This window comes from Micropterus dolomieu, linkage group LG01 (assembly GCF_021292245.1).
Source record: "Micropterus dolomieu isolate WLL.071019.BEF.003 ecotype Adirondacks linkage group LG01, ASM2129224v1, whole genome shotgun sequence".
Classification (NCBI taxonomy): domain Eukaryota; kingdom Metazoa; phylum Chordata; class Actinopteri; order Centrarchiformes; family Centrarchidae; genus Micropterus; species Micropterus dolomieu.
The window spans coordinates 41,024,686-41,052,607 of NC_060150.1; the positions used below are offsets into that span (position 1 = coordinate 41,024,686).

The following is a 27,922-nucleotide window of genomic DNA, read 5'->3' on the forward strand; positions in this document are numbered from 1 at the left end:
AGCATGGAGATGTGAATGTGAATGTGAATGAAAAAAGCACATTTATCCCACACAGGGGAACCAGCAAGTGCCTTTAAACCAGAGAACATCTTTACAACTTTAAAGTCCCTGTTTGTTTCCTGTTTCCAATCGACAGTTGGGCGTGTTTGTAACCATGACAATGAAGCTCCAATAACGTTAAGGGAGTAGCATTATAGCTAGAAATTTTAAAACCACAATGTTTCCCATACACCTAACCAAGTCTTTTTGTGCCTAATCCTATCTTAACCAAACCAAAGAATGGTCACATAGCAATGCTAATTTTGAGGAATTGTTGGTCTATTGGCTGTGATCAGTGCTGATCAGTGCTATAGCTGATCACTGATTGTGCATGCATTGCTTGAGGCCTGAGGAGAGAGATCTAAGGGGCCTGAGGAGGAAGGTCTGAGGTGATGTAGGTGAACCATCTTGAATTATTTCTGGGTGTCATCCATGACAAAAACATACTGACAGCTGGCAAACAACTGTTTTTTTTTCTGGTTTGCAACTTCTACTTCTTCTTCTCTGTTTAATACCACCATGTGTAACTTAGACTATACCGCCAACTTCTGATGAAACTACACTGTAGGCTGGTTCATTTGCTCCCAACCAATTGATGAAAAAACACCTTCTAATTCACATTTTCTTTTTTGACAATTAGATGGAGACAGGGCTAGTGATATTATCCTCTTCATTTTTGAATTAGGCTTATTCAGTAATTAGAGGTAACATTTGAATCCGTAGCTATTTGTTCGGGCAAGTTCACTGGTATAACAGGGACACTGGGCTGCTTGTCATCACAGAGACAGATCGTCAGATGGTTATGTTTATTACAGCTTAAGTAGCCGCGTTCGCTTCGACACACAGCTCCGCTGCTCACCGGAGCAAATATCTCCTGACTATTGATAGGCTATTATTCGCAACTTGTTGTTACTAATCAGATAGTGCCGTGGGCGGGACATGGAGCAAGACTCTAGAGTGGTGATTAGGCCTACAATAGGTGATTACCTACAGACAGAGAGACGGAGCTGGATCAGAGCCAAAGTAGCGCATTTTACGTGAGTTTTGTGTTCGGTTACGTCACTACTAAAGTAGCATTGATCACTCTGAGGGGAGGGGGGGATACATTTTAAATAATTGTATTTAAATAAAAATTATTCCAGAAAGGGAGAAATCCCACGCATCCCCCGGACAAATCGCACACCAAACCAAATAAATTCACATTAGCCGAAATCACAGATCCCTTTTGATAAGAGTGCATATAGGAAAGAAGTCATCTAAGGAGAGTTTGCTGTCATCGTGTATCATTGTCTATAGCTGCATGTGTGAAGAGTTAACCCTGTCATCAAAATAATCACACTCAGATTAAATAACCCACATATTCCCCCCTATAGGGACCCTCCTGGGACACCCGGACCTTATTTTGAGAAACTCGAATAGTGCTGGCCAGAAAAATCAATGACATTACCAGAAAAGCTCCTATCCATTACAGCACTGAATGCCTTCGTGTGTAGCTACAAGAGAAAAGCTTGGACTGACTCAAAAACTCTGGCCAATCCCGAGTCACATGACTCCGCCACCGGCAGCGATAGAGAGCGCAAAAGGGACGCAGAGCCTCGGTATTTGCGAGCCCGCACACCACCAATCCTCCACCGCTATACGCCCAATTTCTTTTTAATTGAACCCTTTTACTCGCTCGGTGAGTACATCTTCCACTGCCATTTTCTTAAGCATATTTTTATCCTCTTTTTCTTCCTTTTCTTGTCTTGGTGTTGCGACACGGGGAACATGTTTTCTCGTTTTCTGCATGAAATGATTTAAATCTTGGATACTGAGTGTTGTTGCTCCGGCGACATCCACTGAGAAATATCCCTACGTGCTTGCGGACGCTCATGGTATTTTTTCCCCCTCCTCTCTCTCTTCCTCTTCTCTTCCAGAAGCAGTTTCTTTACGACCTCACATGTTATAATCCACCACCTTTGGCTTATTTTCAGGCTTTTTCCCCCTTATCATGGCTTGTTTTGGTGTGGTTTTGGTTTTGGTGCTTTCCTCTGATCTTGCAGTGTTTCGCTGGTGTTGGAGGCTGTACGTCTCCGAGGGCGCAAAAATAACAGTTTTGATTTTCATCTTTGAGGATTTTGCTTTTCTAATAGGTGAGGAATTTAACTTTGCTGGAGTTTGTTTTGGCATTTTCTTTGTACTTCTTTATGCAGCCTTAACAAGCAAATGGGAACTTTTTTTGTGTTTCTAACCGAATATCTCTGACAGAGCTGCATTTGTGTTGGATTGTGAGATAGTTTTAGATTTCTTAATATAGCAGATATGTCTTCAAAACTCCACAGAAACACATATAAAACAGCATACCACAATTAAAAATATTTTGCATTTTGAATCCATATTCCTGTTGAAGGACTAATGAAAAGTGATTAAAATGTCACAGAATGCATGATGTTTGCTCTTAAAAGTTGCTTTTCAGTGACCACAATTTGGCTAATTTCAGTCTCATGAATGAATGCAAATCACCACTGTGCAAAACAAAACAACAGCAACAACTGATTTTTGCTAGTTGAACCAGACACAGCTGGGCTCCTCCGCCCTGTTTCTCTTGCTACACACACAAAACCTCATTGTGTTTGGGAGTAATAACTGGTGGACAGAGTCAGACATCACACAGAGAAGCTTGGAAACTTAAACCAGCAGGATGAGCCAATGGAGAAAGGGTGGCGAGGAGAGGGTTGGAGGGGTTTTAAGGCCCAGGCAAATTTTTGCAGCTTCATTATGCAAATCCAGCTAGTATAGATTTGATTAATAGTTTGACCTTGACATGCAGCCAGGACTCTTTCGCAAACCTGCAGGAGACAAATTAAAAAACGCACAAAATCTCCTGTAATTAACAGCAAAAAAAAGAAAAAAAAAGTGACATTACCCTTTTAAAATCATCTCTTTAAAATCCTTGACCAAAGTTTGTTTTTGAGCTGTGTTTAAAAAAAAAGCTTTCAAAAGAGGCTCAAGACAAAAGCTCCTTTCAATCATCCTCGAAAGATACGGGTGAAGGCATTTGACAGCTATTCCAGCCTTCAGACTTTGCAGGTCAGGGAACAGGTGGGGGAAGCCGAGCATGAAATGTGCTGCTATACACAAACAATACTTATCTCTCACTAGGGATGAAGTGGGAGGCTGGCTCTGGAATGGCCAGCCTATATACGCATGCACTGAATCACTATGAGCCCAGAGAGGAAGGAAGGAAGGAATAAAGTTTAGCCAAGCATTTCTGGACCGGTCAGTAATCTGTCCCAGTCCAGGCCTATCTTTACGTTTCTGCACCCATGGGCCGGGATGATCATTGACCCTTAGCAGGAGTGCGACGTGGGCTGCCTCAAAGCCACGCACCACAGACTCCATCTTCTGCGAGATACGGATGAAAAACATTTTACAGCTGCTCCAGCTTTCTGGCTATAGGTCAAAGAACAGATTAGGGGAGCTGCCTCTCTCCGTCTCTTTTTATATCCCTGCATGTGAAAGATAACAGATGAGGAAGTCAGACAAACAAAAAAGAAAGATTATGGCATGCTTGTGTCAAATCCACACACATGCACATAGAACATAGACTATTTCTGTACTACATCATTTATTTGGTAATACCCACTGCGCCCTATTAGATCTCCTATTCTTGGATCTATACGCTATGTTCCACGCCTGCATCAGTCATATTCAACACATTTTTCAGTACTGTCTTTTCATTCACTGGAAAGCAGCAGTGTGGATAAACAACAACCACGGTGTGTGCATGCACCTGATGCTCTGTTCTGTTGTGAGACGTGCCATTAGCCTAGCAGCATCAGTATCTCAGCACCACGGCCAGCTCCTCCTTTTATAGTTCATTCAAAGAGATAGAGCTTGATTTCAGCACCATGGACAGCTGCCAACACTTTATTACTCTGGCAGCTGGAGCGAGCAGAGTCTTGCCTGGAAGTCTGGAGTGTCTGCTCACCAACCCCTGCCCTCTCCACCACACACGTCTTATTCTGAGCAGTTTCAAGCTTTGTACCCCCCCACCACCACTACCAACCCTCCTACCCTTCTTCAAAAGGCTAAAGAAGAGGTTGCACCCTCGATAAGAATCAAAACTAAATGGTAATGCTTTCTCAGAACCAGTTCCTGTGTGTTTTAAACTTGTTGAAAAAGCTTAATTTAATCTTTTTCAAACCAAAACTGGAATACACCATATGTTGTAAAGGGTAGCTTTATAGGGAATACAACAGGTGTTTGTGTTGTTCTTTGAGAAAATAACTGTGACAGACAATGTACAGTAGCCAAACTGACCAAGACGACCACATCTCTGAATCATCCCCAACAAAAAATAAACACAGTGAGCTCTGTGAATGTAGCTATTGTATTGCGTTAAACTTTCAGGTTTACCAGTTGATGAAAAGAGGTTTCACCTTAGATAAACAAAACAATAATACTTTCTCAGACAGGGTTCCTGTAGGTTTTGAACTTGCTGAAAAAAATATATTCTACATTTTCCTTACCAAAAACCAATCCCATGAGGCGGAAAAACAACAATGATTTTATCTTACTAACAAGTATTGTCTGTATATACAGAAATCAAAGACTGATTTAGCTTAACCCTCAGTCTTATAGATCAGTGATTCACAATCAGGGGACGTATACTCCATGGGTGACTTTTGCGGTTGCCAGGGGGTACGTGGAAATATTGTAGAGTAATATAGCTAATTTGAAAATAATGAATGCTTGTGTTTATGGTGTAAATAAGCACATAAAAGGATTACACATTGGTGTGTGTATCTATAGTGTTATTTCCTGTCTCAATAACCAGTAAACTGACAGCTATGATAGACCGACTGCACAGGACACACCTCAGCTTCCCACTAACCGAGCCAGTTGTAGCACTTGAACACCACCTGCTAGTTAACAAGTGAGCAGAGAATTAAAAAAGAGACCAATCAACCACTCCAGGGTAATTAGTTCTTGTATGAAAAGAAAAGAACAATATCCACTTTTATATAATAAAAAAGTGTTAAACACTTCCAATTTAAAAGAACACATTTGGAAAATGGTGGGCGGTGCTGCTATTGACTTCCAACAACAAGCCACATTGTTGCACTGGGTCACATTTTCCTTGATGAGTCAATCTCACATTTATCTTGAGCCAGTCCCACACAGCTGAAAACAGTCCCCCCACAAATGCAAGTTTGAGTAATGTAAGTACAGTGCTGTTTTAGGAACTTAGCCTTTTTTAAAAGCGAAGCTATATAGTCAGACCTATTTGTGAAGAAGTATGTCATTAATAGGAACCAATGGGCTCACGCTGGTTGGTCTTTCAAGGGATTTATTGACGGTGACAAAAATACACTATTTTGGTAATCTTATCCTTCAGTTTAATATTTTTTAAACCAAAACTGCAGTATGTTTTTGATAGTAAGATATACAACATGTATTTGTATTTGTGTAAAAAACACATGGCCCCAAATTTAACATTAACAGAGTTGAATGAACACCTCACTGAAGCGGCCCCAACAAAAATTAGACACTGTGAGGTTTACAGATGTGGCATTTATTGCTTGAATATAGTATTGGCTTGCATTATATTGTCAGGTGTACTTGTTATGAAATGCTTGTGAATAAATATAGAAATCAGGGAGCCGATGGATCCATAAGACAGAAAACTGGCAGCTGCCTTAATGCTTGTTTCCTTTTTTTTCTCGATATTTCCTGATCCTACCACAGTGGATGTTTATTTGTATTCAAAAAGCATTATTTAGTGTTTACTAGCTTTGTGTGTGGCATGTATTCACCCTGCTGTCACTGTGTCTACAAAATCTGTTACTTATCCATTATACAGTAAACGTAAAACATTAGCAGCTTGTAACATAACATGTTTCTATTTAAATTGCAAATTGTTCCTGAAATGAAATTATAATCAGTTCTTAGTCATGTTGTTTTTAGTGTCCACAGTGAGGAAACTCTATTTCATACACATCCAGCTCGGCTTCATGCATATATTTAATTCATTTAATCAAACCTGCTCCTCCACTTGCCCACTTTCACCTTTGACCTTTCGCTCTCACATTTGGTCAAATCATTACCTCTGTATGACTTTGCACGTCACTCTACAGCCTTCTGGTGCCATAAAGCAGAAACCAGCTAATTACTCACAGCTCTAGTGACCCAGTTACTTTAGCCCAGTGGAGCGTAAGCTATATTTGGCAGTCACACAAGTGGAGAATTAAGGAAATGGAGAAACATGTCCATGCCAAGAGATATGGGAAAGCATGGCCAATGTTTATATGCCCCCGAGCGGCGCAGTGGACTCCACCTGCTACAACAGCAGGTTGAGTCTTTTTCTCCCTCTTTCCTTCAAATGCACATATTGTTGTGAGAGTAATCCTTCGTTCTGAGCGTTTTCCTAAGTGTGAGAATGGGAAAGTCTCCAAACAAAATAAAAAATAATACACTGAGAACACTCATAAAGGCAGCGGCATGATACACAGTGATGCAAGAGAAAATTTTTTAAGCAGAATAATTGGCAAAGGAAGCTGGTAAAAAGAAAAACAGGGTTAAAAATGTTCCCTTAAAAACAATATGCCCCTGTGGAATTAATCCAAGAAGCTGTTTGCCTTCAAAGTCACCCAACAGGCTGCTCTGTGTATCACTTCTGAAACTGTTAACAGCTGTGCAAACTGTTTTAAGTTGTCCAAATGATGCACACTGACCTCAAAGATCAGGTTTGTGACGTGTAATAAAAGCACACACAAATGCTCTGATTACAGAGATAATCAGCCCCGCTATTATTATACGATGCAAGATAAAATGTCTTCCAGAGATATGGCTTCATCCCATCTCACCGTATAGGTCACATTGTGCTTTTATCTCCCTGCTGTCATTGCTGTTTGAGGCTATAGGTAGCTCAAATCAGATTATGGTACAACTCATTTTAGGCGCGTGATCGTCTGCCCTCAGCCGGCACGCTTCAGAGATCCCCCATAAATTCCCATGGGGAGGGGGATAAAGGTGATGGAAATGTATTTTCTATACAGGCGCTCTGAATGACCATATTGCTGTGGGCTTTCACACGGTGAAACAAAGTTAGTTCATTAAAGGTATGAAAAATATGTAAATGATAAAAGAATGGTAATATAAAAGGATAGAGTCATAGTAATAATTTATAAGCTAGCACTGCCTACCTACCGCGTGATGTATGCCTGCATTTTCCATCTTTGATATTCTGGTCTGAGGCCCAGTTCTAAGCTCCTTGAAGATGATTGGCATTGCAAATGTTCCCCACCTGCCCCCCCCTCTTTTTTCAAGTTCTCTCATTCCCTTCCTCCATTTTTATTTCCCTTCTCTGCTTTTCTATCTCTCTCCTTTTGTTGCCATTTCCCCCCTCTGCTTCTTCAATTCACACTCAAGAAAGGTACTATGCAGAACGTAATGGGGTGTAGGAATGCAGGGGAAGAAAATAAGAATAGAGGTTTACAGTCATCTTCCCCTGTTAAGAGCCACAGCTAAAAGTGCTTCAAAGAAAATCCAGGTACATATAGCAAACAGGCATTAAAAACTGCAAGGCAAGTTGCTCATTATATTTGGGCAGTAACAGGCTATTCGCTATCCTGTCTGCACCGTTAGCCAGTATTTACTGTACAAGTCCTGCAGGAGAGATTAGATTCCACTGGGCTCCTCTGGGCTGGGAGCAGAATGGCCCAGCAAGGACCTCTATTCATTAAGCCCTTAATTGCTAATTGAGGTCTTTGAATGATTCAGCAATAGCTGCTGGTGTTAGGGCATTAGCTGAGTAATTTATGGCTGTAAGGGAGCAGGGGGAAAAATGAACAAGGGCGAGAAAGCCTTATTAAAAAGGACATTGGTGCCTGCACGGCGTTGTTATTACACAGCTACCTTATGTTAACTCTCAAAAGTCTGTACAATGCTCTTTATTATAGCTGATTTTCAACAATTGTTGAGTTTAATTCATTAGGTTCTATGATTAAATACCATTTAGCCGTGCCATGCAGTTTGGCTCTCCACTCCTCATGCAATTTTAATTTAATATTTTTTGATTAAGCATATTATTATGCCTTTGTGGAAGTTCAAAATTTTTTAGAACAAAAAATGTTTCTTTCCTTGTCTACAAATGACAATTGGAAAAATTGTAGCAGTCAGGTCAGCTACACTCATTGTTCCTGCTATAAAATCTCCCCGTGGCTCTGTCATTTGTGATTTTAGCACTATTTTCAGCTTTCATATTAGTCACAGCAGCATTTTGATAAATCCCCACATTTTATGCTGCATCTGTTCTCACAAAGCAGCAGAAATAGGGAAAATAACCCATACCTGCACTGCAGCGTAGTTCATAAATTTAGACTGTATGAAAAGGTAATTAGATTTCAGTCCACATTTATTCCCTTGTAATGCGTTTGGCTGTCATTCAAAAGAATGAGGCAAAAATAAGGAAAACCTGCCTTATTATAGACCCATATTTCATTCTCTTATGCAGACATATTCTTTTCCAGGGAGCCACTAAAAGCTGAGATGTCAGTGTCCTGAGCCTGATAAGGCATGAGGTGACGTGACGATGCCTCTCTGCAAGCAGACTATGAAGACATCTACAAATTAAACAGCCTTATTTTCCTCTGTTGACGACAGTTGAGGTTAGATGCTTTCAGTCGTACACTGTCATCTCGCAAAAGATAAAATGCTGCAATGCAACAGCAGAGAGTGAGTGCGGCCTGAATGCATCTTTCACATTTCGTACTGTATGTATTTGTCATACTGGATGAGGAGTTTTCATCTTTTCTCCTCTGACGCGAGTGTGAGTCAGTGAGGAGAGATCAGGGAGAGGAAGTGCTAAAATGATTACTTTCACCAGTTCCTCGCTTCTTTATCTCCGGAGAATTCAGACTCCGAAGCCCCTGACAGTCGGTGTGAAAGGACCAAAGAGGATCTATGAAATACTTACACTTGGAACCTCTGCATCATGGGAGGATGCTGTAGAAAAAAAACATCACTGACAAGCACTCACTTCTCTGTTTTAAGAAAGACTTTCAGGAAACAAACAAAAAGTCATTGCGTGGAAAAACATGCAAGTTATGAGTTGGGATGTGTTCACAGCTCTACTGATTGTTATTTAGCATGAATTCCTTGAGTGCCAAGATGAATCTAAACCCAGCTCTCGCCTCCTGTCTTGCCCATCAGACTGCTTTGAATTTCAGCGTGAGTGTGTTTTTTTTTGGCCTGGGACGTTTCCACCAGCATTTGCCAGCAGTTATGCCACATGTTCTTCTTAAAAGGCTTTGAGGATCTCAGAGACTCATGAATATTGTAAAAGAACCATCTTTGATGTCTTTTTTCCGTTTTGAATCAGCTAGAGGAATAATGTAACGCGCTCTTTCTTGTGACCATTTTAATTTAAAACGTATAATTGACTAAATAATGGTCGCGCAGCTTTGGGGTGTTAGGTGATGCATGTGGAGAAAGAGAGAATGCCTCAATAGGCCATAGATTGCTTATAGTTGGATATTTTTACCAGCTGCAGCCTGCGGTTTTTTAAAGCACGAGTTCAGTAGTTGCTCAATGACCATTCAGTGCTGTCATCTGCTAACAGAAGTTTGACAAGTTTACAGACTTTGCAGAAAACTACAACCATTAGTCAAACCAGTGTCTCGTGTCCATAAGGAGGTTTGCATCAGGCTTGAAATTCAAAACAGATGCAAACATTTAAAAAACTGTTTCTTCTGGTCCATAGCTGCATTTGCTTTTTATGAGACTGTGCCCTCAGGCTTTGAGAAGCCTGAAGTTTTCTTTTTAAATCAAGAAAGTTTTTTTAACCTCTACACATCCAAAGGCATGTGTCTTATCCATTGCTCCATCACCCCATGCGTTATTCAACACATTGCTAAAAGTGAATATTTTGAATAAAAATTTACACCTGCTCGCCACATTAATGCAATTGTTAGACATTTTTAAAAAAAAATATGCATCTTTGCTGTCTTGCAATGACTTAGATGAGAAGATCGATACCACGCTTATGTCGCGTTGAGTATGAGACTACAGCCAGGACACGCTTAGCTTAGCTTAGCACAAACACTAGAAACAGGGGAAAACAGCTAGCCTGGCTCTGGCTGAAGGTGACAACAATCTGCCTACCAGCACCTCTAAAGATCACTGAACATGTTTGGTACTGTGTGTTTAATGTAACACAAAATCTGCACCCAAAGAAATCATCCTGCAAAAAATAACACTACCAACTTGTTATTTTTACACTTTGGTTTTTAGACGGATTCAATGTGAACAAGTCGAAGTGTGACACGTTGTAGTTTTAGTATTTTTTTATTTCTGTATTACATTCTTATTTTGTTGCTCTTCTCATAGGTTTGCCACATTTCTCCACTTTTGACTCTACAAATAAAATAACATTTTTCCTTTGGTCACTTCTTCCTGACTGGCTACTGCAGTCTTTCTCACCAAACACTTCATTCAACCAGTTCAACTAGCATTTAATGAGAAAAAGCCAATCAGTGCTTTCATTTGGCACTATATCCCAGCTCAGTATGGTCTTGAATTAGTGGACTCACACTGACTCCAATTAAATCTGCTTAAAAATGTGCTATTGCTTGCTTAATCAAGCGTCTAATGGCCTCACCTCTGTACATTCGCCTTAAAGAGGCCATTCAATGCACTTCACATCCATCAGTCACTTAGTTGGTTGGGTTAGGCACCGAGGCTGAGGTTATTCAAAGGTAGAAATGGAGTAAATGGGATTTGATTGGATTAGATTGACTGGTGGGCTTTTTAGTCCCTGGCTCTGTTGATAATTAAGTTAATCAACTCCAGAAAACTCAATGACAGCATAGCCACATTATAGATGATAAATTATCTTCCATTCTGTGAGGTGCAAAAGGGGATTTTTTTTTTTTTGTAGAATGGCAGAGGAGATTTAGAGTGGATTATGTGTGGGAAGAGGTAAAGGATGGAAGTGAGGAACATGTAGGATGGGGAAAAATTGTGATGGGAAGTGTGCCCAAGAGACGATTGACTGCAGAGAGTGTTTGTGTATGTGTGTGAGAATATTTTTAGAAAATACCTGTACATATTATTACACTTTTCCATCCTTTCCCTATACTTACTCATTTCTATTCAGGCCCCTGATGGGTTTGAGACGGAGCCATGAAATATTAACAGATTAAAAGACATTCACAAATAGAGTCTCCCGTTCACTTGAGCAGCATGTCTTTGGATCAAATGAGGAAATTAGAATAGACCCTATATGATTTTGTCTAAACAAGAAGTTGATTATGTGCTGAATAGTTTTGGGTATTGGACGGTTGGTCGGGCAAAACTTGCGTAACCATGATTCTATTCAACTCTGTGATATACTAATGAGCATTTTTCATTTTTTCTGACATTTTAATCGATTAATCCACAAAAGAACTAACAGATTAATTGATAATGAAATTATCATAAACTGCAGCCCTAATCTAAGGAAGACCTTAGAGAACACGGGGAGATAACGTAAACCAGAATAAACATCAATAGGTGACATCTACAAATTGCTTGTTTGTCCGACCATCATTCCAAAACCCAAATCTAAACAGTTTATAACCACATAAAACCAAAAAGGAGCAAATACTCATAACTGAGATCCTGGAACCAGAGGAAGAATAAAACTGTTGCTTTAAAAATGACTTAATTAAGTAATAGATTAACATAGATAGCATCTTGATTTTAATTTGAAACCACTGAGTATTAATGCTACTTATAGTTTTCTTGCTCTTTCAGCCTCATAAAAGCTTCTCCTGTGAGAATAATGTTTGTACAGTTTGTGAAATCTGGGTTTAAAAGCCTCATTGTGGAATGACACACACACACACACACAAACACACACAAACACACACACACAGAGTGAGAATCCCAAGAGGCAACAGCCAGCATCTTTGAGTGGATGTATTGCCATGGTGACAATTCCTGATTCCCCCAGAGGACTGTAGCATTATGGTAACAAACAGTGCAGGCTGCAGGGGGTTGTAGCGTATTTGAAGTGTCCAGCTAAATCCTTTTTTCTCTCTGTTTGACAGTAATGAAGCTGTTGTTGGTTCATTTACAATCTGTGTTGTTAGTACCAGCGGTGGAAGAAATATTCAGGTCTTTTACTTAAGTAAAAGAACCAATACAACAATGCCAAAATACTCCTTTACGTAAGCCTTCATTCCAAACTCCTACTGGAAGTATTACTAGTAAAATGTGCTTAAAGTATCTAAAGTAAAAGTACTCAATTTGCAGTAATATGTCCCTGTGCCTCATGTGTTATTATATATGACATTTTTGGATTGTTACAGTAATATACAACACCTTCTTACTTTTGAAGCTGGTTGAGGTAGAGCTAGTTTTAACTACTTTATATACAGACATTGTAGGTAGTTCAGCCCAGTGGTCGACTCCCTCTAAAGGGTCACAGGATGAATCCTAGGGGCTGATGAGATGATTAATGGGAGAGGAAAGAAGAAACAAACAAAGTTCTGCCACACAAGTCTGTAATCATCTGTTGGACTTTTCTCTAATCTTTTTTGTGAATTATTGGATTTAAACATGACAAAGTACTACAGCAACACACTGCTCTTTGTATGGGGTCACAAGCTAAACACTGGTTTAATCTTCAATGATGCATTGTATTTTATAAGCTTATAATATGTTTTTGTGTGTAAAATCTTAATCTGTAAAGTAACTGATACCTGTAGTGGTACACAATAAATGTAGTGGAGTAAGAAGTATAATATTTCCCTACAAAATGTAGTAAAGGAGAAGTATAAAGAGCATAAAATGGTACCTTAAAATTGTATTTTAGTACAGTAGAGTAAATCTACTTAGTTACTGTCCTCCACCAGTTGATACTTGGAACAGCTGGACTAGCATTTTACATGGAGAGAACAAAAAAAAAAAAGCAAACAACAGAGGAGAAACAGTGAGTGTGATGTGCTATTTTCACACGTGGGAATACAGTTCTTATATATAGTGTGGTTTATCAGATTCACGCGTCTGAATCATAGGTGCCATGTCAGAATATCTCTCACCTTCTGCAGACAGCAATATGTGTCAGCCTCCATGCTCTCTGGACCTCAATGAATATAGACACTGGCTTTGGATATAGAGTACAGTTGGAGACAATGCGACAGCCACGCCTGTAGTAGTGGTGTGATGTTTCTAGAGCTGAAACGACTAGTTAATTAATAAATTAGTCGAGAAAAATATTAAAAATTTTTAAGCAAAAATGTCCAAAATTTACTGGTTCTGGCTTCTCAAATGTGAATATATGTTGGATTTCTTAGTCCTCTATGATAGTAAATTTAATTTCTTAGGGTTTTAGATTGTTGTTCAGACAAAACGAGCTATTTGAAGTAGAGCTGAATGATTAGCTGATGAATCAATTTGTCGATTGACAGCTTGACTAATAACTATTTTCATAATTGATTCATCATTTTGAGTAAGTTTTTAAGGAAAAATTGTCAACATTTCAAAAGTGTTCGCTTTTCCAATGTATGGATTTTCTACTTTTCTCTGTTTTACATCAAAGTTTACTTATATTTGGGTTTTGGATTTTTGGTCAGACAAAACAAGACACCTGAAAACTCAAATAAACATTATTCACTATTGCCTGATGTTTTTGTTGACTATATAAACAATTCATCAATTAATCAAGAAAGTAATTTCCAGATTGTTCATTAAAAAAATAATCATTAGTTCCAGCTATGACTAGAAGACATCAGGTTGTGCTTTAGAAAATTATTGTGGACACTATTTTCTGACGATTAATCGAAAAATCTATGACACATAAATGAAAAAATCATTACTTGCAGCTCTAAATAATTCTCTGTAATTGTAGCTTTCTAGTTTTTAGTTTTCACTTCACTTATAAACAATTAAGAAAATATGATCCCATAAATCAAGCCTCTGCTGTGACCAGCACATCGAAGATGTTTGGTAAAAATATTGTACCATATCTTCAAAATGCTTTTCCTGCAATTTGTTGTGACCATCCAGTGGGGTTTAAAATGGATTTATAAAAAAGAAAAACCGTGCAATTATCTACAACATATGCTTTCAGCTGTGACCACATCCCACTGGTGCTCACTGTTTGGCTTTCAGTGTGTAACCTCTACAGTCTAACCTTCCTGGCTTTCTGAGCAGTGTGCAAATGTGTCTTCCAGCAGGCATTGCTGCAGGACTAGGATGACTGGGAAGACCCAGACCAGCAACGTGACCAACAAGAATGACCCGCGCTCCCTCAACTCCCGCGTCTTCATTGGCAACCTCAACACGGCCGTGGTAACCAAGGCCGACATCGAGGCCATCTTTGCCAAGTACGGCAAGATTGTGGGCTGCTCGGTGCACAAGGGCTACGCCTTCGTTCAGTACGCCAGTGAGAGGAACGCCAGGGCAGCCGTGGGAGGGGAGAACACCAGGGTCATTGCCGGACAATCACTAGGTAATGTGCATTGTTTTCTGATTAAGGCCCGCCAGTGACAGTGTAAATATTTTGTACAGAAGAGGTACCAAAGTGGAAACTACACTACTTATGTGTAAAAAGGGGCAAACGGGGAGATGCTTTATTCTGTAGCCCACACACCCTGGACTTACTCTACAATAGGGGAGCTCGCTTCCACATTTTCAATGCGCTTTCTCTTAAAAGTAATGGTCATTACCTAGCAGGACATGGTAAAGCTGTTGTAGGTTGTTCTTCAATATCAGTTTTGATTGTTCGATGCATCCCAAAAGTATATCACTGTTCCCCGGCATTTTAACATCATTATTAAAACATGCACATATTAATCTGCTGGCTGATTCAAGTGCTGCGCTCTCAAGTGACACCACCATTACTGCAGTGGCACAGTTAAACTGAACAAATTTATAAATTATAATATAAAGGAGTACAAAGCCAGCAAGAGATCTGCAGGGTGGCGGCTCACCATCAGCCCTGTCTAGGCAGATCGCTTAGGGGCCTCTGGTTGGTCCTTTGTTGGCCTGCTGTTCAGCTGGCAAGCAGAACATTTAGGGGGGATGAATAAGGGTCAGAATTATTTAATGTAGCAGTGGCCTGGGGATTCTTTCCCCCATAGTTTACGTTTATTGTTGCAGCAGCTGAGCAGAGCAAAGCAGAAAAGACGCTGAAGTTTCTGTTAAAGCTGGACAAAATTTTGTTGAAAAAGTTCATGTTTTTTATTACTAGCGCAGTATTCGTTCAACTTAATATTGAACGTGTAATAATCAACTGTCTGCTGTTATTACTTACAGCTACATTTTGGAACCAGGCTTACCACCAAGGCCACCAAGTTACAAAGATGATGCTTAAAATATTTAGCCAGACAAAATAGCAAACATACAAGACTTTGCTGGAATCTGGTCTCTCCAGTTTCTCTTTCTTCATTCATTCTTGAATGTGCTGGTGTAACAGTTTATAGAAGTCCCCTCTCAATACACTACATGGTGATACTTCCGGTGGTAGTAACGCACTACATCTAAACATAAATCTCAAGAGAGACACTGTATTCCTTGGGTCCTCAGTGATACACCCGACAAGTGTGAAGTTGATTGGAGGAACTGTCAGACATTCTCAATTTTGCCAGTAAAAATATTAATGTACTCTAATCCCTAAATAGGTACCCAGTGAGTTTCTAGTGACCCTTAAAAACAAAGGTGTTACCCCTTAATTCCCCTAACTCTTTGTTTTGTTCTCTTGCACTTAAATATTTGTCCCAGTATAGGTACCCAGCATGTTTCATTCAAACCTATGTAATCTTATTGTTTTAATAACAGAACACAAAGAACTGTATATAAAATGCATTCAATTTACTGCAAAAGCAATAAAAACGAAAGGCAGGAGTCATAAAAGAAGGGTCGATACCAATAATAAAAGATAATTTCTTGAAAGCAAGTCCATATAAAAAGGTTGAAGATTGGAAATATGATACAGATTTAGTCAGTCTGAGACCTTCAGACATGTTATTCCAAACTGCAAATGATTAACTCTGATTTTTAATCAATATTGCCTGAAGATCTGAAGCTGTCATCTGGTTCATAGTGTTTATAGACGAAGGTTCTGTGATCTTGATGGCAATCACCAGCCTCTCTGCATGACTTGCTGTGATAACCACATAGGTGTCAGTAACTAGGTACGCTGGTGACGTGGCTTTCCAACGCAAAAGTAAGAGAAATGGAGATCTATCATCTCGCCCTCCAAACAATCGCGTTGTCAACTCCTCTGTCACACCATGTCCGAAGTAGGTCTTTCTGCGAGTGCACAGTACTACACGACATACCCTCTAAAAGGTTCCAGATTTGTTAGGTTTAGGCAGTGGAAATTTAGGAAGTGTCAAAAACTGCTCAGAAACGTATGAGTGACGTCCGTGTTTTATACAGTCTATGGTCCGGACTGAGCACCTGTAGAAAAAAAACACATGTGGAATGACAGTCTGAACAAGGCCTTAGGGCCCAGTCCTCAGGGGTATTCAGTGGATCCCTGTAAATCATCCTTATATTACTTATTGATTAGTTTATAGCCTTCTCCGTGGAAAATAAAAGTCCTCCCCAAGCCCTGCTCTCTGTCATTAAATATAAATGAGCGCTGCAGAGTCACATCTGTAATTCCACCCCGTGTTTGCCCAGTTTCATGCATTTTTGGTGTGTGAAATTACATAAGGGAGCGGTAAAACTGCAAGGCGGAGTTGTATTCACAGTGATTTGCGGTATAATTATGTGGCTCAAGAACAATTACTGGCCTTGGAATGGACTGGCGACCTGTCCAGGGTGTACCCCGCCTTTTGCCCTATGTCAGCTGGGATTGGCTCCAGCCCCCTGTGACCCTGTATGCAGGAAAAGCAGTTGACGATGGATGAAGATGAAGAACTATTACTGCATTATTGTAGCACTTTATGACGGATACAATGTGCCGTGAGTGAAACTGGACTCAAGTGTCTGGCCTGAGCTAACTCGGGTGTTATGTTGTTATGTTGGTAGTTTTGGAAATAATTTCTTTGTTTAATTTGTCTGTGAAGATTCACAGTCATGCAGGTCATAGTCCATGGAAGGTCAAAATCATGGGTAACTGGACTTGGTTGAAGATACTGGAAGATGTTTCACCTCTTACCCGTCACGTGAGGCCAAGAGTGTATGACCGTCACTGGCAATGTCACATGAAGTCAAATGTGAGCGTTTGTTCACTCTCTTGGGAAGAGATGAAAGGTTAAATGGCTGGGACTCCCTGTCCGTCAGTCAGAACTGAAGATAAGAGGCAAACGTTTTCAAGTATCTTCAACCAAATCCAGTTGCCCTTGATTTTAACCTTCCTTGGAAGTTTCTGTTATTGGTAAAAATAATAATATTGTACTCGTCATGTTATTTGATGAAATCTGGGAACCTGGCAACATTATTAAAAATTTCCCTGATGTGGCTAACAATACGAGCAGTCTTATAATCAGACAGGTTTTAGGTGTGCTAAGTTTGGGTGTTTCCTTCAAATAAAGGGGTTTAGATAATCTGGCTGAACTGAAACCTTATGAGGAGGAAGATTTCTTAAAATGAGACTGGAATAACTTTTTCTGCGCAAATCTCAGAAAAGCACATTTGAAACATTTTCCCCTTCTCATAGCAAATAGTTGTCTTTTTGATATTTCTCCAAGGATGTCAAAGTGAGACTGTCAGATTTCATTATAATTAGTGCCATGTTCCCAGATGTCAGTATTTACTTTGATGAGTACATGTTAACATAGCTGATAGAAATAATGTCTAAAAGTGAAAAAATTAGACCCAAGTTCTAATAAAGTGCAACTATGCTTTAAAATAATAATTCAATATTCTGGGAGACACGCTTATTTGCGACCGTTTTGAAAATTGATACCAGTATGGAGCTAAAGCCAGGAGGTGATTAGCTTGGATTAGCATAAAGCCTGGAAGCAAAGGGGAAACAGCTAGCATGTTAAAAAAGCGTCACAGGGCAAAGTTTGTAATCCTGGAAACCTCACTGGTTTCTTTATTTCATTTTATATAATGCATGCTTAATCATTTTTAAGCATTAAAGCATTGTAGTGTCTTCACAACAGTGTCAATAAAGTATAAACGATGGCCAGAAATTTGGGGTATGATAGGACCACTGATAAAAGCTGTACATTAAGGGTGTTCATAGGGCCTGATTACTGACAAGACAAACGCAATTGTAAAAAAAACAACAACAGTGTTTTATGTTGCCACACTACAGAAATATTCACACTGCTGTCAACCCACATTCCATGTCCCATCTGTCTTGTCCTGTCTGCATCATTGCATCCACTTAAAGATGCTCTTCTCATTGTTATGCACACTGACAAACCACACCACACATTTATATTTCCTGAGAAACACAACAACCAGACAGAGAGAGAGGAAAGGGCGTGAAGCTGAGAAGATCTCAGGTGAACATGTGTCTCCTGAACAAAGGCAGTGAGAGCTGAAATCACATAGAGAACGGCTGCATACAGAAATCTTTGTGAAGTATTCCTTCGCATAGCGTGGCATCTTGCCGATCCACTGGCTGCACTTTATAATGTTCCTGTAAACAGTGGGCATCTGTGGACACATGCGCACACAATAAATCCAGTGTATTTGCAATGCACCATAAGTGTCAGAGGTATACAAAGGCGCCTACAGTAATGTCTGCCTCTGCTTTGGAAATCATCTCTTCTGCCTTTACCCTGCCGCCCCTGTGAAATTGAACCCTTACGGTCATCACGCCTTATCTTTTAAACATGAACTTTATATTTGATTAGACTCTGGAACTATATTATATAATATTGCCAGAAGTGGAAGTGGAAGAATTCTTGATATTTTCTTGAGCACATTCCTCTTCTATTAAATAACACACAAGAAGGACAGTTGTGCAAAGGTATGATATGTGACAGGAAGGTCAGAATCAAAACTGTAAAGTCCTGAGTACACAGAATGCAGCTCGGCCTGCCAAATTACGTAAACGAAATCAACGTCCCACGCATGAGTAGATTTAATAGCCGCGAGATACTGAAGCCCCAGCATTTGCTGTACTCAATTTAATTCCTTTGGACAAGACTGGATTGCCGAGACAATGACGTTAAGTGGTTTATGCAAATAAAAGTGACATTCAATCACACTGGCCTCAGACAGTAGCTACTTAGATCCTGAGGAAGATATCTGCTGGTGATGAAGAGCACGCAGGGGAGGGTTTCATTCTTGTTTCACCAACTCAGCATTCCTCCTTTTGCTTTCTGCGTTTGTGGATTAAATCTGGACATAGATGCATTAATGTTCGTAAGGTTCATTTTTTTTATAACTTGGTGGGATCATATCTGCTTTCCCGTCGCCTTTGGCTCAAGTGTGTGAGAGCTTTGCTGTCTGGTAGTCTTTGTGCGTCCCTCTGTGGTTGAAAAATTTACTGCAGAAGACCGTGATGAATCTAAGGTACAAGGTCTTTTTATAATGTTTGGCACTATAGGTTACATAAAGCTGATCTGTTCTGAATTCTGAGAACATGGGTGGTAAAGTTAAAAAAATTTAAAACATTTGGAGTTTGAGACAGTTGTTTGGACAGATGTCTGTATTTCACACAACAGCGAACCATATGTTTGCAGATCTGTCCGTCACAACCTCAATCTAAAAATTTTGGGGGAAAACATAAACATTTTTCCAGTTTTAGCTTTTATGTTTTTGTTTTTGTATAAACCAAAAGTAAAATAAGGGAACACAGTAAGCCTAAAACACTAGTTACAATAAACATAACAAGATAGACGTCTAACCAATACAGAAATGAATTATGATTAAAAGATGCTACCTTTTTTGTTCATTTGAATAGGTATTGTTCATTTTTAGTATTAAATGTTAAACATTACATTTTAATGTAAAAGTTACCCTGTTTACTCTGGACTATGGCTTTGCGCTCCGTCTACCAGGCTGTTTTTTCTGCATTCATGAATGTTTCATCTGCATGAACACTAGATGGTGCTGAGAGAATAGCAGTGAGGGCGACACCACCAAAACTGGGACATTTTATACCGTCCCTCAGCATGTATGATTCATCAGTATCCTCAGCAGTCAACCTCATGCAGCGACAGCAGAGTATTCAACTACATTTTCCTGTTTATGAGTCATTTTCTGCTGTGAAAAGTAGCATTTTTAATGGTTGTGTCTGCTGTTTCCATATAGCGTTAAGCAGCTTGGAAACTGTATGATTATGTTGCCACTTGTGGTGGTAAAGATGAGGATAAGGAGTCTGGAGCATGGAATAACCTTCTTGAATGAAATCCTAAAGAAGAAGCACATAGAACATGGTTTAGTTATTTTTCTCGTCTCACATCACAAATTAGAGATGTCTTTTTAATATTAGTTGAGGACATTGCCATTTGATTCCAGTGACTGGTATTGAAACGAATCTGTCACACTCAGCCTCTATCTTTCACAATGCTTTTATTTTCTTGTCTTTTCTTACTGAGAACAAAGAAGCTGGGGGACTATTAAGACGTCTGGTTGTGCACGAGACAGCTGCAAACCCCATGTCAGTGTAATTAGATGTTACAATTACAAGGCTTCATCTACCGCAGAGCCCAAATGCTGCAACAGCTGGGGAATCAGTAGGCAGCCTCCCCCCTGGGCGCTCTGCTTTTTTCAATCTGTCTCTTAAGTCCACAGCCCATCCACTTTAAATTAAATTTAAAAAAAAAACCAGAGTTGAGTGGGAGACAGTGGCAATAGGAGGCTGATTTGCCATTCCAATGGATGAAAGCATGATGTTTGACTGGTGAGGTCACCTGTATTTCTTTGCAGTTTTAAGGGGATTAAAAGCAGGCTGTGTTTTCTAAAACATGGCTTGTACATCAGTCCTTCACTTACTCTTTATTAGGTTGTCAATGTTCTATATGAATGTTGAATGAATAATGTGTCCTCTATTTATTTACCATACTCTGTTGGTGTGTTTTTAAAAAAAATCAAAACATCATGCCAATAAAGCTTTGTTGTCCTATATAAAGAAAATAATTGCTCATTAAATATTTTGACAAGGGCAATATAGACAAACATTGTATGTAGGAACAAATGCAATAGATGTAAATGTATACACCTGAGCTAATGTGTAGACCCCAGTTCCTTGTTAAACAACTGAATAAACATATGGATGAAACGGACTCAGAATAAAAACACGCTGGTAAGAGACAAAATACACTGTGTGCACATGATTATGCATGGATCTGACATATATGTAGGTGCAAAATTCTGTGTGTGAAAGTGTAACAATAAAACTTTCAGGCATTTTCAAACATTACACAACCAACAGATACATCCAGGGCAAGACACTGAGGTCATGTCTTTAGCAAAGAGGAGTTTACATTTTAAAAACATACATGATTAAAGCTGAAACCATTACTCAATTCATTGATGAGTCAACTGACACAAATTTATCAATTGTTTATTTCCAAATCTTATATGATGTTAAATTCATAACTTTGGGTTTTGGATTCCTGGTCAGATAAAAAAAAATACATTTGAAGGCGTTTCCATGGGCTCTGCTACAGTAACTTGTGATTTTACATTATTTGCTGACATTTTATAGACCAAAGAATGAAATGAGAAAATAGATTAATGAAAACAGCCCTGCACATGGTGGGTATTTTACAGGCTGATTTCCAGTATGTTAGGACTCTTTATGTTTGAATTTGAATCATTCAATAATCATTTGAATAATTTAAATAATTTAAATATTCTGTATTTTGTATTAAATATGCAAAAAATCCAGTAACTGAAAACATTTCCAAGAGCTTTTCTTTGGTGCCGAATCAAAGGATAGTGGTGGTTGGATTTATGGGCTAAAATGCTGGCTACATCCTTGGATACTACTTGTTATATGTACAAAATATTGTATAAACAAACTATTGTAGAGCATTTTGATGATTATTTTCTTTTGCTTTCTCTGCTTTACTTTAAATTGCTACATTTTGCAATCACTTCTCTGGCAACACAAATGTAAGGGGAGAGATTGGGACTTTTTGGAAGTCAAATAGTGTAAAACTATCCTCCATAAAGAATTTAATTAAAGTTCTTGTAATTTTTTACCACCTTATCTAATCTGTGGAAACATTGAAGCAAAAAGGGGGATATGTAGTTCAGCTTGTGTTCTTGCTTTTGGAGCAGAGTGGAGTATTTGAGGCGGGAGTTCCCCCTGGAATAGTTTGACAAATGGTATGGTCTGAGGCGGCTCAGCTGTGAGTCTGGAGCTGGAAGTGCACCTGCAGTCTGTCTGTTTTTGGAGGAGAGAAAAGGAAGCAAGGTCGGCTCGGCCACTGTAGAGTTATCACCCGTGTTTTCCCGCTCGTCATGACCATGTACAAAGGCAGGCGTCGCAACCAGAGATGTGAGTATGAGCTGTCAGTCACTGACAGCTCAATAACAAAGGAGTTTATGTAGCTGAAGTTAATGCTGCCAGTTTTGACATAAACTTAATTAATTCAGTTGTTTCTTGTGGTCAGTTTCACTTGCTTTGTATTGAAATAGATCTTCAACAAATTGTCTTCTTTTTGGGGCATTATTTTTTGAGAAACTTGTTGATAATTATTGTTAAAATACATGTGTGCAGGCTACTTTGCAGTGTTTTTTTCCTGTTGTCTGCCAGTAGATTGAAATCTGTATCCAGTGCACCGTGCTTCTTTTTCTATTGCTCAGCATGTGATTCAAATGTGCATTTGCATGCACATTTGAAAATTCTAGGGAACAAAAGTAATCCTTATGGTATCTTAAAATGCACTTTTATCGTGCATGAAAATTAAATGGGTACTGATGCAAATCATACTATTATACACCAAGGCTAATTTGATAATAATTGACCAAATCAGAAAACATAAATCCCTTTTCATCTGTTTTTTTGTGTGAAAGACTCATTTTTCTTAGTGACTTGATCACAGGCGGGAGATTGCTGCCTAAAGGGCATAACATTTATTTTAATCTACTTGGTGACTGCAGTCTTAAAAAAACTATAGCGGTGGTCTGATGATGATCAGAAAAGACTGCAAAAGTGCCCTGTGAGCAATGTCCTTCGCTCCTGATTGCTTTTAGTGGAGCTGTTCAGGTGTGGTGTGCACCTGTGTATCAAAGAGGCTATGTGCTGAGAAAATATTCATGCTTGCTTAGCAGATCTGTGGGTAAATGAATAACTTATAATATTAATGAAGCTCATATATTAACATATATATATGTACTGATTTGTGATCATTCTCAATTATTTATACAGCCAGTGTGTTTTGCATTTCAAACCTTCTATTATTTATTGAAATTCATAAAGTTCAGCCTGCAACTAACAATTATTTTAATTATCAGTAGGCCTTTTTCACAACAGATATTTTGACTTTTCACAGTAGAAAATAGGACACTGGTGTTACTGATAACATTAACGAAGCTCTGTTCATTAACGACGGCTCTGTTCAGTTCAAAGTGTACCAGTAAGACATGACAGTGTGACAGTAAGCCAGCATGCACAACACCTGGGCCCTGAAACTGAAGCAGCTAAACGGAATACAGCCATCATTAAATGTACTGTATACACCAGTGCTTACACCTGTTTCCTTATTTTCACAATTAATTGATTTATCATCTGGGAAATAGAATGTGAGAAAAGGGGAAATTACCATTGTGATTTCCCAGTACTCAAGGTGACTGGTTGTTTTGTCCTACCGACTTTCCATAGTCCAATTGACCACCACAGAAGACAAAGAAAAGCACCATATCTTCACAAAAGATAAAAGGTACATCTGAATAAAATAATAACCCTTTGTGGGGGTCTCGACCCACAGGTTGGGAACTGCTGACTTAAATGATTAATCAAATGTCAAAATTAAACGATTAATGACCTTATAAGCTCTACATAAAATAGCCTGTCAGTGATGCATATTGCAGGACAGATGTGTGATGTTCCGGTTGTAACTAGACCCCGACCGATTCATCGTTTTGCAGATATTATCGGCCAATATAAGATACTAGCAGATATCGTCGTTTATAACAGCCGTCATGACAATTAATAAAGACAGCCATTCAGATCCTTCCCTCAGGTCATGCATGTTGCATAGTTTGCCCACCAGAGGGCGCGCTGCGGCTCCTCTGTTTACAACCCTGCAGCACCACCACCAGAACCGCTGAACAAAACATCAGCTGACCTCAGTCTACTGGAACTCAGTGCGGCTCTGCTGGAGCCATGGTGAGGAGCTCCCTAGTTCCTGGTAGCGCTCAGGTTCATTGGTGATGGTGAGCTGTTCACTTGTCACGTCAATTACAGGACTTAAATAATTATAAACACATCCCCTTATCAGTTCTACTCTCCTCAAAACATTCATACCAGACTTGCTAACCCTCCCGTTTTCTATTTAAGGTAACGTACAGCAGCTAACGCTGCCCGTTGCTAAGTTAGCCACAAAGCCATCAGTGGAGGAGCGCTAACCCTAATGAGCGATTAAACTATAGTGTTTGACGTATTCTAAATAAATATATCTGCGAGCTGCTTGTCTCTAGTTACAGTCGGCTGGTCAGAAATGATTAATCCAGAGCCGACTTTTGAATAAACCTGTTGTTTGTTGTACTTTTGTTCAAAGTACTATTTATAACAAAAAAAGTTTATTTTTATACTGCATTATGTTGTGGTATCTTGGTATGGCCTACATAACATTTTAGGGATAATCTTTGTTTATGTCATGCTTAAAACAAGGGGGAAAAAACAATATCGGCTATCTGATTTTAAAAATCTCAAATATCGAAATCGGTATCGGACTTAAAAATCCCATATCGGTCGGGCTCTAGTTGTAACTGTACACCATTTATGCTGCTCAATGTTTCAACGACTCATGAATGAGAAGGCCAAGTTTCAGAGCAGATGTACAAGTAGATTCAAGCAGGTGGCAGCTGCTGGTTTATTCTCTCGCTGTTTGAATCTGGTTCTGGTTGAAGTGGTGGACCGGCTTGAGGGGTTTAAATGTTTGAAAGTGTTGCACTTAAGAGCCACATAGTTACATCATAATAAAAAACGGAAAAGGAGGAAAAGTGCATTAACAGCTCAGGAGAGATGAAAGAATAAATTATCTTTACCCCAGGCTATGGCAGTGTGCTCATTATGATTTAATGCAAAAATCATCATCAACATACTAATGTTGTGATCTACCACAGCTGTGTGAAAAGATTACCTTCTGTACTTCTGGTCTGTGTCTTTGGATATAAGAACTTTCACCTACTAATAAATTGTATTCCTAATGCGAAATATTGAGCAGTCACCCCAAAAATTTTGCAATACCACATTCCATTCTCCTTAATGGACCAGAGCTCAGCAGGTCTAATGAAAACATTTTTATTAGATGCTTGGGAGCCTTTGGGACAGGCTGCCAAATGTATGTGCCGCCAAATAACCATTTTGCTTAAGAGGGCGAAAGAGCAAACTACAAGGAATTCATTAAGGAAGGACAGGCCGATAAGCAATTAATCCATGTGTCCCCTTCCAACCATAGCAAAAACTGTTAAAGCCTTGAGGTTCCCATCCTGATTGAAATCCGTCAGGATCTAATATACCCTAGATCAGTGTATGTAGCTCAGAGAGCGTTGGTAGCATAGTAATTTGAATAGACTTAAAGATATTTTTCTTATTGCATTCTTACTAGGAAGAATAAGTCATTGAGTCGTATGGAGAATCGAATTAAAGATATTCAATTGAGTTTTGATTATCTGACATGTGAATGTGATATCTCCATTAGGACTGCAGCTAACAATTATTTTCACTGTTGATTAATCAGCCAATTATGTTCTCATTTAATCAATTCATGTTTGGTTTAATGATGTCAGAATGTCAGTATCCTAAAGGTGATGTTTTCAAATGGCTTTCTTTTCAACTGGCCAACAGATATTCAGTTGATTTAGAATGGAAGACAAGGCAAACGCAGAAAACACATGATGATCATCAAAGTAGTTGACTGTATATTTTCTATCAACAATTAACAACTTCTTTCAGCTCTAATCTCCAATTAGATTATGACTAGTTAAATCTCAAATTCAGCATATCTTTGATGTAGTTCTGACTGTTCAATCCAATAAACGTTGAAGACAGAAGGTGGCATTTGAGAAGCATATGGGAAGCAATTATAAAACAGTGGAATTCAATGATAGTGATTACAAATCAGAAAAAGATGAGAAACAACAACGTTACACAAGAGTTAGCCTAGACCAAAGAGTGAATTGGTTCAGTAACAAGGAAAAAGGCCTAGCTGTCAAATTGTCATGCCAGAGTATCAAGAGTGAAAGATCAACATTTAATCACAATAGCACTAGAGAACTTTGTGCAACAGATGAATTTTGACATTTATATTGAGTCTGACTATTAGTTATATCTATGCCATAGTCAGTCAATCTTTGTGAAACTTAAACATGAAAATGTTATACTATCCATAATTATACAAAATATCATATATTTACAAAGACATCATGACTATTTATAATTACAATGTGACCAGAAGAGCATGTGAACAAAAGGTCCTTGCCCCCCCCCCCCCCAACACACACACACACACACACACACACACACACACACATACACAGTGTATATGCATATCCCCACACACATTCACAGTGTCTGCTTCCTCACCCTGTCACTCACTCTGCCCTGCTAGAGGAAACAGTTAGGTGTAATAAAAAGCCGAAGCTGGCTTTGCCCTTGAGCCGAGATCGGAGATTATTCAAGTCCTCCCTGTCACACTTACATGGTGCGAGAACGCCACATAGATTGAATCTGCGACAGCTGTCACGCAGGATGTCTCTTAGTCGCACATTTGTATTCACACAGGTGCCTGTGTGATCTCTTAATCAAACACTGCTCACCAGCTCTCAGGATGCATGTTACAGCAGAGATGGAGTTTGTTCAGTGCCAGGATTGATCCTTTGCCTGCCAAAGATTATGTTTAGGCATTAGTTCAGGGAGGAAATGTATTCTCTCATTTCTTTTCTAATTATATATATTATCATGTCCCTTACCTCTTCTGTCGTAATTGGACATAGAGCACTAGTTTAATTCTTAGTTTAATAATTGAAATTATTACACATTTACACATTTCCTAAGAGCCATAAATCAAAAAAGACAGAGTTTAAAGGCTAGGTTGCTTTGTAAAGTGTCTTCAAATGAATTGTTACCTATGAGAATAACCCCAGTCAAGAGGAAAATTGCTACTACACGGTCATTTGGCTTGTGCTTGGCTAAATGGAAGCAGCACAAAGGCTTATAGTTATTAAAGCTCCTTTTTCCTTTTTAAACGATGCTCATCCCAGTGGACTAGTTCAGATTTGTGTGTGTGTGTGTGTGTGTGTCTCTGCTCCCAGTCCTGCTATGACTCGTCCACACCTCTAGGGACAACAAGCTCAAGGGCACGCTAAGATGAGGGGTCTATATCTAACTAAAATAGACACACGTGTACTAACTCAGCAACACACTCGCAGGTAATTTAGCTTCATTAATATGAATGAACTCCAACTGTGTCAGAGGGCCCTGAGGTCGCGATGATTGTATTCTTGAAGGATCCAGGATAAAACTGTTACTGAGCTCAGCCACATCCTTGCCTTAGGAGATGCTCAATTAAAATGAAGTCTAGTAAAGCCTGAGATTGATCCTTTCATCTTGTACACATACACTGTGAGTGGAGACAGTGTGAAAACACCCGTTTGGCCTCCAGGGTGTGTGATTTAAAAACTGTGCATCTAAATGTTGTTAGAGGTCCACGTTAAGACCTGCTTATGGCTGGGTGATATGGCTGACATCAATGTCACAATGTTAATAAAAACAATTTTTCCTGATACCAGTTTGTAACACGCAAGCGAAATCTCTAAATCT

The 27,922-nt window shown here is 39.2% G+C and overlaps 1 protein-coding gene across 1 annotated transcript in view; it reads left to right on the forward strand.

Moving 5' to 3' along the window:
* The first annotated feature begins 279 nt into the window (after positions 1–279).
* LOC123982230 (RNA-binding Raly-like protein) overlaps positions 280–27,922 on the forward strand; it is a 42,000-nt gene continuing 14,357 nt past the window's right edge. Inside the window, exons 1-2 of the mRNA XM_046067689.1 lie at positions 280–437; positions 14,241–14,518. Of these exons, the coding sequence (XP_045923645.1) occupies positions 14,263–14,518 (256 nt within the window). The 5' untranslated portion in view covers positions 280–437; positions 14,241–14,262. The remainder of the gene's footprint in view (positions 438–14,240; positions 14,519–27,922) is intronic.